A 14,905-nucleotide genomic window follows, 5' to 3' on the forward strand; every position below is an offset into this window, starting at 1 on the left:
CTCCTTCCTACCTGTTCCCACTGACATGAAAAGCCACTTTACACAGACATGACAACCTTAAGAGAAAGCCTTCTGAAAGGCAGGCTCCGTCAGTGCTCAGGGTAGCTTGAGATTTCCTGGAAGCCATTCTTCCTGTGATCAAGGACAGCACTTTGGGCACTATGACCCTTATGGCTATGTAAAAATAACAAATCATTAAGTAAACCGCAGCTCCCATGAACTAGAAGAGGGATTAGTGGGAAGAAATATTCAAATTAACCAGATCTAACTAACAGCACATACAAGGAATGTACAGCCATTCCTCAAGGTTCTTTAAAAATAACCCTGAAGTTACACCTACATTCTCAAAAATAAGTGTGAAATAAGATGAAGACTCCTTCCTCAGACTGTCTTAGAAAGTGCTGCTCTCTTCATTGCAATTTGAGCCCAGAAAATTGGGGAGGAAAGGGATGTACTACAGAAAGTTTAAATTCTGACTACAAACAGAAATGGGCTTCTCACAGTTTCCATCAAAGGTGTTAATATGGTGGATGTAGCCACAGGCCCAGACAACTTATAAGTGTGAAGAAGAAATCACAGATCATGCAATTTAGAGCCAGAGGAAGAGTCATTAGAAGTCATTTGGTCAAGTCTCTGACATCCAATGTGTGGAACTGCGACTCAAGAGATAAATCGATGTTCCCAAGAAAACACAATGTCCTCATGAGACCAAGAGCTCAAGGGCTTAGATTTCCTATCATCATCTTGAGTTACTCCAAATCATGGTACAAGTTGTCCGAGTGACTGGCACAGGGAAATACACTTGTTACAGTCTTTCAGATGCAAAGTGGAAAAGAAATATAAGTGATGCCTCCGCCTCTTCAACCCCCAATTCCAAAGGAAACAAATTGCTTTACTCACCTACAGGGAAAAACTCGCTCATTTTCTTTTTGTAGATTTTGAAGTCGACTTCTAAGAAGACACAGAAGATGATCCGATCCACCTAGAGGCAAACAATAACATTCAAAGTGAAAAGAAATATGGCATTGCTTCCCAGAACATGGTTTGGGAACAAAAATGAAATGAGAAGCCTCCTACAGATTTTTTGTGCTGTACTGCTAATTACATGACAATATTGAGTGAAGTTCAAGTGTGTGTGTGTGTGTGTGCGTGTGTACTCTGTATGTAAATAAACCCATAGGCTGTTTGGTAAAAAGATGTTATATAAATCAAATAAGAAATAATAAATGACAATAAACCACTTTGCAGCACACTATAAATAAGATCTGAGATTCCAACAGAATGCCTATACTTTACATCTTATAAAACAGCCACAGGAGAGGTGTAGCCAATTGACAATAAAGTATGTCAGTAAGCAAAGCTCTCTGTTCTACTCTTGTTAAACAAATATATTTATCAAACCTGATAGTCTTTAAATACATCCCTGAAAGCTTCTTGCAGTTTAATTTGCATGAAGTCACTTGCTCTTAGCTTAACTTATTCAGAAATGAAGTACAATTAATATGAAACCACTATAATTTTAACCTGGTAACAATTATGGGTTAAGTAAATGCCACCTCAAAAATAAAATGTGCGTGCAGTTCCCTTTTCTGCTTTGAGAGAGTTTGTGCACAGGAGTTTCTTTGAGATGTTTGGAGAGTAATAGGGTAAGCAGAGAACAGAGACGGAGTTCAGGTAATAGCTCACGTATATCTGATATTAAATCTGTGACTCAATTTGGTGCCTTGAAATAAATACACCATTAGATCCTTTATTGTAACAACATACAGTAAGTTAAAAATTACTCAATCTATCGAAGTACAACTGATAATTGAACAGAACAGTAAGTGAGGCATTTCTCCTGACAGTAAAGAATGGAAGTGGGATGTGCACGAGGTAGGATATGAAAGAACCAAATGAATAGCATCCCCCATCCCCCCAGCTCTCCCAACCTGGACTCATGTGAGCCAAGTCCAAAGATCCCAGTAAAGGGAACTACAGGGGCAGGGTGGGGAGGGGGGTGGGAGGGAGGGACAGGGCAAGAGGAATCACCAGGGTTCTCTGAGGGAAACTCAGACATGTGGCTCCCCAATCCCTGCACAAGTCTACACTGCCTCCTGGGCACTCACTGGACTTCTATGGGGCTATCATCAAAGACCATGCAGCCACAGTAACTGCCCACAAAGGATGGGTAGAAGAGAAAGCAGCTGGCCTTCCAAAATGGAAGAACTGCTGTGCAAGGATACAGATTTTCTCTTCTCTATGTTCACTTGAATTTCTGGTGTCCAGTCCTGTCTGCATATCACTAAAATTTTCTCCAAATGCAGAAACTGTCACCAGCAACTTATTCTCTAGATGAACTATAAATTTAGTCACATAAATGATTAACTGTCTGTGCAATACTGAGTGCCAGTCTCCACTCTCCTCATGCCTTGTGGCTAAAGATAAAAATCACAATGTTGAGCAATAGAAATGAGTTCTAAAGGGTCATATATTCTATAGTATAATTTATATATACGGTTGTTGTTTTTTAAAGTGAGAGGAGGGAAGATAGTGAGACAGAATCCCGTGTGCACCCTGATTAGGATCTACCCTGCAACCCTCGTCTGGGGCTGATGCTCGAATCAACTGAGTTATCCGCAGCACCTGAGGCTGATGCTCAGACCAATTGAAACAATAGCTGTAGGAGGGGGAAAGGGAGAGAAGAGGGAGAGGAAGGGGGGAGAGAAGCTGATGATCGCTTCTCTTCTCTACCCTGAGTGAGAATTGAACCTGGGATGTCTACATGTTGGGTGGATGCTCTATCCATTGAGCAATCCGGTCAGTTTTAAAGCACAAAAACACAGCAGGATAAGGACTCATTTATAAGTATGAATGTACAGAAACATACACAGGAATGTCACACACAATCTTCAGGATGATGATGATTTTTGGGGAAGGAGAGAAGGTAAAGAGATGGACAAGTAAGCCTTCAACTGAATAGTTAATATCAATATTTATTTAGAAGGGAAAGAAATTTCAGAAAAATATTGCAAATGCTTAATAGCTGTTAACTGTGGTGGTATACACTGTATTTTTCACTCCATAAGATGCACCTGACCATAAAACACACCTAGAGTTTTAGGGAGAAAAAAAAATATTCTGAACCTAACGGTGTGTTAAAATATTTAATAAAATACCATATTTTTCACTCCCTAAGATGCATGGGCGTTTTCCCCTCCACTTTTGGGGGGAAAAAGTATGTCTTATGGAGCAAAAAATATGGTACATGGTTATATTTTCATAATTTTTTGTCTCTCTGAACTACTTTACACTGAGAAGTTCTAATGGTCAAATAAGCCTGTCAGACACACTCTGCTCTCCAGCAGCACTGAGCTGCTGAAGGTTTCCAGACTCCGTAGTTAATCCCTCTCTGTACTCGTGGTGGCGGACTTTTTCTCCACGCTCCAAATGGTCAGGTTATTTCTAAAACTACCTAAATGAGATCAAAATCAAAACAAGAAAATCTGACTCAAAGCGGACCTAAGAAGACCAAGTTTCATACTCATTTCCCCCCTTTTTTTTTATCATCGGTTGGTATAAATTATGGAATTTTTTAAACACTCAGGTAGGTAGCTTGTATGTTTGTGTATGTGTTGTGTGTTTGTGCAGAGAAGGGTTTGTGGTAATACTGCTATCGAGCCTACTTTTAAACACCACACCGACTAAATACAGATTTCTTAAATATTGCGAAGAATTATAAAACATTTTCAGCATCTCAGGCTTTGTTACCATGGAAATAGCATGGGTCCAAAATTTATTTTCCCAGTGAGAAGGTGGACGATCAGGAAAAAGGACTTTTATTTTAAACTGAGTGGTGTGGTTTCCTTGTCTTCAGGCACGACACTGAAAATATCTTGGAAGCAAGATGAACCTGAGAATTAACTTCATTTGCCACATACTTGTTACATATGCACACGTGTACATATTTATACATGTGTGAATAAGTATATTTTCTGTGGTCAAGACCTGCTTTGATTACCAGCTCTGGGTTCATGACCTCATGTGGGTGTTGATCAAGGTTTGCGGTAGATGGCATTTTCCAAGATGCCCAGTCCCTGAGGCACCTCTGAAATGTCCGTAGGACTCCTCCCATCGACAGTGGCATCTTCATTTCCTCCTCTTGAATCTGGGAGTGTCTGCAGCTCTAGCAGAAATGATAATGAGTCCCTGACATAAAAGGTGATATGGTTTCCGCCTGGTCCTCTTTGAAGGCTCACTCTTATACCCACTCATCACACCAGAAGGAAGAGATACCACCTGAAGGACCTACGTGTAGAAGTCTAACCGCAGTCCTAGCTGAGAGTCAGCACCCTCCAGATGACCCCAGCTCCTGGCTCTTGAGCTACCCCATGTGATGTCACATGGAGCAGAGGTAAGCTCTGCCTGCTGAACTCTGCCCACGCGGCGGATTCATGAGCAAAACCTACAGACACGTTTCCGAAAATCTGATACTCTCTCAGTTCTTCCTGTTGCCGTCTGGGGGATTCTTTCTGTTTTAGCTCTGTGACCCTGGACCCTGCTGGAAAGCTCAGACTGAATGGACCAAGTAGAAGCCACAATAGGGTGACAAAAACTATGTAGAAAGTCTAATTGCTACATGACCCAGAGACCGAAGTCCGACTTGTGCAAAGGCCTGGGTGGTCTCTTCTGGCCCCAGATAAATTTCAGCAGAATGTATAAGCCTGCCTAATGATTGAGGTTCAGGAGCATGGTTTTAATTTTTATTTTCTGTTAGGCACAAGAACAGTTTTATAAAACAGTTGTTCTTGAGAGACTATGTTTATTCATTTATTCACTAGATGTTAACTGAGCACCTTTGATTTGTTGGACCTAGCTCATGCAGCCTTCTCTCACAAGAAAACTTGAATCCAGCATGGAGTGAAGGCCAAACAATTAGTGAAGAAACTCCAGGCTTCCATCCTCATATCCAGTGTTCCGCCTGTGACATCACCCAGGTCTCTGTGACATTGGACAAGCCCTCGCTTCTCTGAGCCCCAGTTTTTATGTCTTTATAAAGAGAGGCTTGAATTGCGTCCTCTTTTTATTTATTTATTTTTAGAAAATCTCAGTTACCGTCTATCTCTGTGGTAGCACTGGACTCCATCAACCTAGATCAGTTGCAATTACATTTCTCTGAATGGCTGTGGGTAAGGGTTGGTCACAGAGGACTTCCCATGAGATTCGGAGGGCAGAAGTGCAGCTGCAGCCATTGCACTAGGCAGGTGGCTGGAGGGCACCAGGCCCTGGGCATTTGTGTACATGCTGCTCCTCCCCTGGCCTCCCGCCTCTGCAGCTCCTGCTGGTTCTCCTGCCCAGGCTGTCGGAGTCCCGGACTGGGCACACCTGCAGCTCTGCTGCTGGGCACCAGCTCCTGTGGGGCGTTGAGTTTGGGAGCTCCACGCACTGAGAGGCAGAGGATTGCGGCAGCCTGTCCCTGTGGGGTCTAGTTCACCTTCATGGTTTTTCCTTTGTCTTTGTTCTTTTCAACTTTGCATCCAGCTTTCCCCTTGACCATCTCCTGACTCCAGAGGCGGCCTTGGTTACCTGTCCTGCTGACATACTTCAGGCCTGATCCGAGGCAGAGCAATGGCCTCCTGGAGACTTTCTCTTCAGCTCCCTCTCATGGCTCCTGGGTAGGAGCTTTGCTCTGCTCAGCCAACCCTCCCCTCTGCACGGCCACTTTCCCAGGTTCTCCCACAATTGTATAAAATCTAGTCCCTGTAACAAACCCCTTATTCCACATCACCCACAAGCTCCGCTTCCCTTATTAAACCTTGACTGACAAAATCTTTAATACCACCTCATTGAAGATCATGAGAGAAACACTGTGAAGGGCAAGAAATAGTAACTGTGTTCCTTTTTGGAGGCATGTAACCTGTCAAGGCTGCTCAAATTCCAATTATTTCCTTCAAGATGAACTTCTTTTGTTGGTCCTGGTCCATCTTCTTAGTGAACTTCCTACCGTGTGCATCCATTCTTTTAAGAGTACATACAATGACTAACACTCATTTTTCATGGACAGGTTGTCAGTAAACTCAGATGGGTCCTCAGGCTAAAACATAGTTGCAAATAATACAAAAGGCAACATTCATGTTTTTAAGAATTAACTGGACTATAGTCCTTATTATATCTTAAATTAGAACCTTAATCGAGCAGTGTTCATTTTCACATTCAGGGCATGGCGTAAGTCCTGACAGATAATATGTGTTCGATAATATATTTGCAGAGTATACGTTCAGGCAAATGCACTTGACTAAAAGTATACAGTGGATATTTTTCAAGGGTGTTTATTTCCAGAACCAAAAATTAACTTCTTTAGGAAGTAGAGTTTCCTTTATGTTTTCCAGAAGACCCGAGAACAGAATTATAGAGGAGCCTGGGTGCTTTTGCAAAGTCAAAAAGAGCAATACAAAGGACATGAGTCACTTATTGCTACCACCTGTCATCTTAGCCAATGATACTATGCAGAGCACAATGGTTTTTAACCTTAGTACTGATGTTTTCATATAGGTACTTATTATTTTCACAACAGAAATGATGGTAACGCCTGTAAACTAAAGTGTATTAAAAGTTCGAAAGCTTTTGCAAAATGAAAGGACAATATTAACTATTGGCACAGATGTGAACTAACAAAACTTTCACATTCTGCTTTTGGGAGTAAAAATTGATGAAACCACTTTAGAAGATTATATGGCGGGATCTACGAAATGAGCTGAATTTGCCTAAGGCTAAGGCTATAGGCAATTTCACTCCTAAGCTTCCTACCAGCCGAATGTTGCCAGGAAGATACCCACCACGATGTTCATAGCAGCCTTCCTGCAATACCTCCAAATTGGAAGAGACTTACATGCCTAAAACGGTAGCATAGGGAAATAAATTGTGACCTATTCATACAAGAGTCAGAAAAAAAAATAAAAGAGTACACCCTGAATGATTCCATTTCTATAAAGTTCAGAAACATTAGAGAAATAAGCAAAATCGCCCAAGGTGTTAGAAGTCAGAATAGCAGTTACTTTGAGGTGACAGTATGCCCGGGAGGCTGGTTTTTTGATCTGGGTGCTGGTTCCAAACTGTGTTCAGTCTTTAAAATGTAGCAAGTGGTGTGCTTGGGATCTGTGTTCTTTTCTGTATGTCATACTTCAGTGAGATTTTTTTTTTAATGTTCAAAGTCCTGCTACAGTTGTCTTGGTCAACAACAAAATCTATTTTTATTGACTTAGAGGTCAAACAGTCCTTTCACAGATAACCTTCTAAAGGCCATCTCTACCTATAATTCCACTGATGCCAACTGTACCTTCCCATCAAGGCAGAAAGGAGTCAAGATGTATTTCTTTCACCAAGATATCCATTCATCCACAGTTGGGGTTTTATGCCCCATAGCATGATGACATAAGTACTATTAATCTTGTTTAGAATCATAGCCGCTATCTCTGAGGAAACTCACACAGTGAAGCAGGTTTGGAATACCTGCAGCCAACCTCCTTTAGTCATGGCTACCAGTCCTAGGGCAGTTGACACAGCAAAGATTATCCTGTGTTCAGCGATACTGGGGGGAATGAATGAATATTGATGAGTGTAATTTGCTTCCCCAATGACAAATGAAAAACATTAAAAACTCTGGTGTGCATGCCAATAATGTTTGGACTAAGGGCTGACAGAGATCACCCCTGTGTAAGTACCGCCTGATGGGCATTAGGAGTGAAGTCTTAGGCTTCCCAAAAGTTAAACCAACAGCCTCACCAGCGCAGGCTTGGATATTGGTGTATTTGATAAAACAGTGGCTGCTGCTAATGAGTGGATGAAAGTTCCAGGTTTAATTATCAAAGTTGTATATATATAAGGACAGGTTTTGAGCGGGGTGGAAGAACAGAACCATCGGAGCTTGCTTGGTGAGAAGAGTAAATCAAGGTTAAACAGAAGAACAAGGGAATAAGGTCACCAGTGACTAACTGAAGAACAAAAACAAGAAGTTGGCTGCCTGGGTCCTCGTCCATCCTCTCCCATCAAGGGCAGTGAAGAAGAGCATCCTGCCCTCCTCCTGGTGTATCAGTTCTCTGTTGCTGTGTACCGAATTACCACAAACATAGTGACTTAAAACAACCCCTGTTTATCAGCTTGTGGTTTTGTAGATTAAAGGTCGGGCATGGTATAACTGGGTTCTCTGTTCAGGGCATCATAAGGGTGAAATCAAGGTTTCATCTGGACTGAATTCTTGTCAAAGGAGAGAAATCAACAGCTAAGTTTATTTTTCTTGTTGGCAGAATGTAGTTTTTTGAGGTTGTAGGAGCGAGGTATTCATTTCCTTGCTGGTTGTCACCTCAGAGTCACTCTCAGTTCTTAGAGGTCACGTGCATTACTTGCCAGATGTCCACTCCATCTTCAAGCCAGCAAAGGCATTTTTAATCCTTTACAATTTTGAATCTCTGGCTTCCTCCATATCTGACCTCTACATGCAGATTTAAAGGACTCCTATGATTAGGTCAGGCCCACCTGTATAGTGTCTCTATTGTAAAATCAACTGATTTTGGACTTTAATTACATTTGCAAAATCTCTTCACAGCAGTCCCTAGGTTCAAATTACTCAGCAAATGTGTGTATATACCAGATGTTGGGACTCTTGGGAGAATCTGAGAATCCTACCTGCCACAGTTGGCCATAAAGACCACATGAGATACTTTATGTAAAGTCCTCAGCAAAGGGTTTGACATATAGCAAATGCTACATTAACACTGGTTATTTATTTGTAAAGTTATTATTCATAAGGTCGCTGAAATATAGAGCTCGCATATAGATATAATCATTGTTCACTTGTTCAGCTGGGGAGTTCTTTTTTTCCTACTCTGATATTTTAAACAGGTCAAAAAGAAGTACAGACCAGAGAATGTTGGTAGCACTTTTTTGAACTGATATGCTAAAGGCTCATTTTATTCCAATTTCAACACTGCTGAGGAATTCTTCCTTAAAAGAAACATTTACAAAAATGGCCCATGTCATATATAAGCAGCTTCTTTTTTTGTTTTGTTTTTTGTTTTGTGTTGTGTTGTTTTGTTTATTTTGGTCTCACCAAATGAGCCAATGACAGAGAGAGAAGAAAAAGAATGAACTAACAGTTGGGCTGCAGCAACGGACAGGATTTCACAGAACCCTATCAGAGTCTCTGTTCTGATATTTTAATTTCCTTGTCAAATGTCACCAATAATCATTCTTCTGGTTCTTAAAGGTATTAGGTATGTTCAGATGTGTACACTCCACCACAGAGGCTAGTATTTAAATTTCCAGGTTACAGGATAGGAAAATTTTTCTCCCCACGTTCCCAGAGATGGTTGGATGAACTGGAGAGCATTTATAATCCATAAATCCACAAAGGGCACTTGTGGCATTGTGAAATTGCTTCTGCATGCATAAAAAGAACACTTTATTTTATTTATTTTATTTATTTAATAATTTATTTTTTGCAAACTCAGTTCATCTGTCATTTCTCTGTGGCAGCACAATTCAGAGTCTCCTTGTTTTATTTTGATAAATTGCTCTTTTTGACTTGTCTTCAACCCTATGAGAGGGAAAAAAATGGCCCTGTAGCCAAAGAACCAGGAGTTACTTTGATTTGAGCTGCAGGCTCACTCATACAAGTTAATTTCCAAGCCTGTTTCATATCGATCAAAATGGACAACCTCGCAAATGACACCTCTGTCGTGGTCTTTAAGCCGGTGTGTATGCTCCACATGGAACAGACCCAGGCACACACAAGGGCTCGGGACCTGCAGTTCTAAAAGCTGGCTTGGCCCTTGTCACCAGAAAGAAACAACCCTGGGGGCACTGAGGAAAATGCCAGTGAAAAGTAAAGAACAGATTCCCTTTCCAGAATTGGAAAGGGTGCTGGGATGTGCTATTCCTTCCTGCCCCTCCCTGCGGGGCGAGTGCCGTCAGTCAATCGTCCTGTGGCTGAGCTGCCAGGGGCTGACAGTTCTGAAGAGATCATCTCCGGGGGCTGTCCTCTGAAGAAAGGGCACCTCACCCCCCTGACCCTCTCATCCAGTGACTGACCTGTGCAGTGGTCTGAAGTCCCAGACCCCTTTCCTCAACTAGATGAAATTCCTTCAAAAAAAATCATATGTTGAAGTCCTAATCCCCAGGGTCTCCAATTTAACTGTATTTGGAATTAGGGTGTTTAAAGAGGTGATTAAGTTAAAATGAGATCATGAGGATGGTCCTTAACCCAACATGACTGGTGTCCTCATAAGAAGCGGGTGTTAGGGCACAGACGCACTCAGAGAGAAACCATGTGAGGACGCAGGGAGAAGACAGTCATCAGCAAGCCAAGGACAGAGGCCTCAGAAGAAACCAACCTTGCTGACACCCGGATCTCAGACCTCTGACATCTAGAAAGGCGAGGAAATAATTTCGGTTCTTGAAACCACCCGGTCAATGGTACTTTGCGCGGCAGCCCAAAAAACCAATATGCCACCCCCAGCCTCAGAGTTCCTGGTGTCCTGGTGTGTCAACTGCTCTCTCTTCCCGCCCTGATGCCCTCATCCCGCTCCCCGCCCCCCGGGTGTTGATCTAGAGTGTGATCCAGTGAACCTCCTGTCGCAAGTCTCATTCTCGGTCTGCTTCTCAGGAAACTCCCCCTGGGACAACAATACTCTGTTTCTGGCAATCTGAATTGTTTCCTTGTTACATCCACTTGCTTCATCATTTCCAATGATACAATAGGCAACAACCAGTCACACGTGAAGTGCCACTAGCTCTACTACCAGCTCTTTGTAGAGAAACACCCACATTCTGTGCCGGGCTGACTGATGGCTAAGGGGCCAGGATTCACTTTAAAGGAGCATTATAAGTCAACACAAGCTATACGTGTATCCCAGATAAAATGACAGTAGATTCGTAGAGATGGGGGCTCCACGTGATCCTGCCCACTGGGAAGTGAGCTTTATGTGTACTCCATTCTGAGGATGGGAAATGGGTCCACAGGCCATTGTGCAATGCCAGCCACCCCAAGTCAAGGTGAGGTCTCTTTTAACAGGGCTGTAGCCACCCTGAGCTGAAAGGAAATGCATTTTGGTAGAGGTATTTCTTGTTCCTAATGGCAGGTGCATACTTCTGTATAAGATTATTGGATGTCTTTTGTGTGCAAGGTTAGTTACTTAGAAGGGTTTTAACAAAGCCATAAAGAAGAAAGTGAGTCTGTGTGGTTGGAGGTTGTCACAGGTGCTGTGGTGCCCTGTCCATATTCTCTCATGTCTTAGTAGGACAAGCCACAGTGCGACCAAGCATCTGCAATCTTTGCCTGAAGGCTTTCTTTGTTCTAAAAGATTCTGATCAATTATCTAGTAAGCTGGGAATTTGGAGAATGTCTGTCCACACCCTAGCAGCTCTCAGCCAAAGACTAGCAGATATTGATGTTTAAATACTCCACTTCTTCACTGTTGGGTGACTTCTCCACGGGAGGAGTGGGGGGGAGATTCAGGTTGCTCAGCTTGCTAACTTGATTGCATGTTCTGTGTTGACCTTCTTTACCCTACTTCTCCCACAAATAATCTAAAAGCACTCTAATCCTTGTCTCAGCCAATCAAAAACTAGTTTAATACAATTCAGCTTCTCACTCCGTTGAGATACAGACCTCCTTGCTACATTTTGCTAACACTCACATGGTGCCCCCAGCACCCTCAAACTGACAAGGCAGTGCTACAAGTAGATCTTTCTCTCAAAGTTCCTCACAATCAGCGACTTGAAATTAACCCTTCCATGATGAAGCTATTGTTTATCAAGTCCTCCTGCAGAGCTCCTGTGAACCCAGCTGCGACCTCTTCCTGTATATTTCATACTCTTCCTTCTGAGAACATGCTGTGTCCTTTTTCTTTTATTTGATTAAGAACATCTGCAGAGATGGTTCAGCTACAAAGGTTTATAATTATTCTTTTTTTGTCTTTTTCGCCACAGTGATTAAAAATTTCAAGGAAGAATTGTCATTCATTGCTGCTTATGAGGTTGTCCAGGAGGATAGCGCTTTATAAAGCCAACAAATGGCAATCTTAAAAAAAAAATGCCATCATCAGGAGAAATAAAGAACTCCCCTCAAAATGGAAATGCTATGCAAAGTCTCAGGTGGCTCTGAAGCCTGGTCGTGAGGCTCAGCAGAACAGTGCCACCACCCACGTGTAAACCGCCTGTCCAGTGTGTCCCCATTTTCTCTACATGCCCATTAGCAACTGAAACGCAAGAACACACAGTTTACAGTTCAAAGGAGGCTTATTCACATATCATCTCAAAGAGCATTTTGTGAGGACAAAAGCTGTTTTTCTTCAAGCTGATATTCCTCCTGCTCCTGCAAGGAAGAATCTTTTTGTTGTTCAAGTGGAAACCTCAAGAGAACAATCAATCCTGAGTTATTTTCCATAGGTTCATGTCTCATACAATGAGAAGTAGCACATCAAAGTGGTTCTATTTAAAATGCCCCGTTCGGCTAGACGGCGACGGCAGAGATCTCTGTATGTGCGTGGTACTTGTGTGGGCGGGTGTTTTTGAGCAGCATATAAAAGAGAGGGGTCCATCTGTATGGCTCCTCACAGCCCTCGCCATCTTCCCTTTCTCTCTTCTAGAACGTACTAACTGCTTCAAGCCCTGGATAGTGACTTTGTATTTTTATCTACTCAGTAGCCAGTTCATATCAACTCTCTCCAAATGCCAGATAAAGGAACACACGTGCCCAACTATATTATAAATCCTCTGCGGAGACACCACCTTTTATGTTAGTTCCCAGAAAATCATGATTTAGTGATACAGAGCATGTGTGCGCGGTATTGGTACAGTTGCATGATTAGGGAGATAGATAGTTATTGTTAAACATAAAGATATATGAACTTCCATAATTCAGTCTTCTAAACTCTACATTTTAAAACTGAACCCATTCTGAGCATCAGCATCTTCTCAGGGGAAGGAAAGGGATAGGAAAAGACTGATATTATTGAACTCTTCTGTGTTAGACACTGAGGTATGTGGTTTTCTATGTGCAAGCTCAGGTCACCCAGAACACTAACCACACAATTACTGTTATTATCCTAATTTTGGTAAAACAGTCTTTTTTTATTCTTTTTAAGGAAAACAAAATTTAAAACAAAACAAAGGAATAACCAAACAACCAAAACCAAAACAATAACAACATTCCTTCCCTTCTCCAAAAAATAAAGAACAAGACTAGAACACAGAAATACATGTCAACCTCTTTAGTCACTGGGACATGTAGGAAAAAAAAAAGAACAATAAAAACCAGGTATCCACTAAGATTATCTTAATAGAGGGTAATAGAATGGCAGCTTTCTGAAAATAGCCAACAGATGTCCCCAACTCATTATACTGAGTCTTGTTATATAATGAGTGCTGCTGTAATCCTTTACAAATCTATTTTCTACACTTGACTCTGCGGCAGCATCTGTGATGCTCGATGCTGCAGAGGTTGCTTCCTTACTTTCACTGACAGTTCCCATGCTGGCTCAGGTCAAAATTTAAGAGCAATAAAAATAAAGACTTTGTTTGCATTTTTATCAGAGAAACAATGCTTTATTCAATCTATGCTGTATCTAATAATGTTCTGTCCGACCATCTTTCAGCAGGAGAGGAAGTGCTCAAATTACAAAAATATGGACATGCAAATGGCATATTTACACAGTTTAGAGAGTAACTATTCAATTACTTAGAGAGACATGATTTTAAAATAACATTGCCAAAATCCACATTAAACTTTCCGCCTGAAGTGTGAACTTGTTCTGTAGAATTTTACTGGATGATTTACTTGGTATAAACAAATCCATTCTCTGTGTCATACTTTGGAGAAGATTGGGAAGGGGAGCCAAAATTGAATTTTGTGAATATTTAAAAAAATTATTTGGAAAGACCCATTGATGATTCATTGATTGAACAATTTTAACTAGGATTCTATTCTGCTATTGAATTTAACTTCTCAGTTGTGAAACATATACACACATTCTAGGACACAAATTATTTAAAGAGCACTTAATTGCCAGGCTAAGTATATGGGAAACTTCATGTGCAGAAGCCATAAGTTTTTAAAATAAGTTGAAGTCCACTTTGAGAAAAGTCCTGGTTCTCGGGAAATTGTATTGCTGTTTTTCTTTCCCTGATGTTGAGGATGTTGCTGCAATGATATGAGTTCATCATATAGTCTGCTCATGTAGTGTCTTGTATGTTCTCTATGTTGGTCAGCAGCTCTGACCTTTAACTGCTTCTTCCCCAGCCAGCAGGTGTGAAATGGGTAACAGCATCTTTTAGACTGATGCCACAGGTGACAGGCCAAAATAAATTTTGTGAATTCTAACACACTTATCTAATGTAGTACTCACGATGGTCTCTACTCCTGCGGATGCTTATAGCACATTTTTGCCACAAGTAAGATTATCCCTTATCATGTTACCTTCCATGACCCAGCTCCTTGACCAAGAATTATGGCCAGCAGAGAGAGTTATGTGTCTGATACGTCTTCACATTTCCAAAAGTCATATTTCTCAAACTTCAGTAAGCATAAAACTTCCCAGTAAAAATGCTGATTCTTGACTTTACTCACAGACATTGAGATTTGTCAGTTTGGGGCCTGACCTGTGGTGGCGCAGTGGATAAAGCGTCGACCTGGAAATGCTGAGGTCGCCGGTTCGAAACCCTGGGCTTGCCTGGTCAAGGCACATATGGGAGTTGATGCTTCCAGCTCCTCCCCCCTTCTCTCTCTCTCTCTCTCTCTCTCTCTCTCTCTCTCTCCCTCTCCTCTCTAAAATGAATAAATAAAAAATTAAAAAAAGAAAAGAATCTTTGAGATTTGTCAGTTTGGAGTGGTGCCCAGGAATCAGCATTTTTAACAAGCATTCCCTTACCC

At 41.6% G+C, this 14,905-nt stretch overlaps 1 protein-coding gene across 4 annotated transcripts in view; it reads right to left on the reverse strand.

Moving 5' to 3' along the window:
• MACROD2 (mono-ADP ribosylhydrolase 2) overlaps positions 1 to 14,905 on the reverse strand; it is a 2,105,833-nt gene that overhangs the window by 194,475 nt on the left and 1,896,453 nt on the right. For all 4 annotated transcript variants that reach the window (XM_066237024.1, XM_066237025.1, XM_066237023.1 and 1 more), the window contains exon 9: positions 901 to 982. In XM_066237024.1, the coding sequence (XP_066093121.1) occupies positions 901 to 982 (82 nt within the window). The remainder of the gene's footprint in view (positions 1 to 900; positions 983 to 14,905) is intronic.

This window comes from Saccopteryx bilineata, chromosome 6, assembly GCF_036850765.1.
Source record: "Saccopteryx bilineata isolate mSacBil1 chromosome 6, mSacBil1_pri_phased_curated, whole genome shotgun sequence".
Lineage (NCBI taxonomy): Eukaryota > Metazoa > Chordata > Mammalia > Chiroptera > Emballonuridae > Saccopteryx > Saccopteryx bilineata.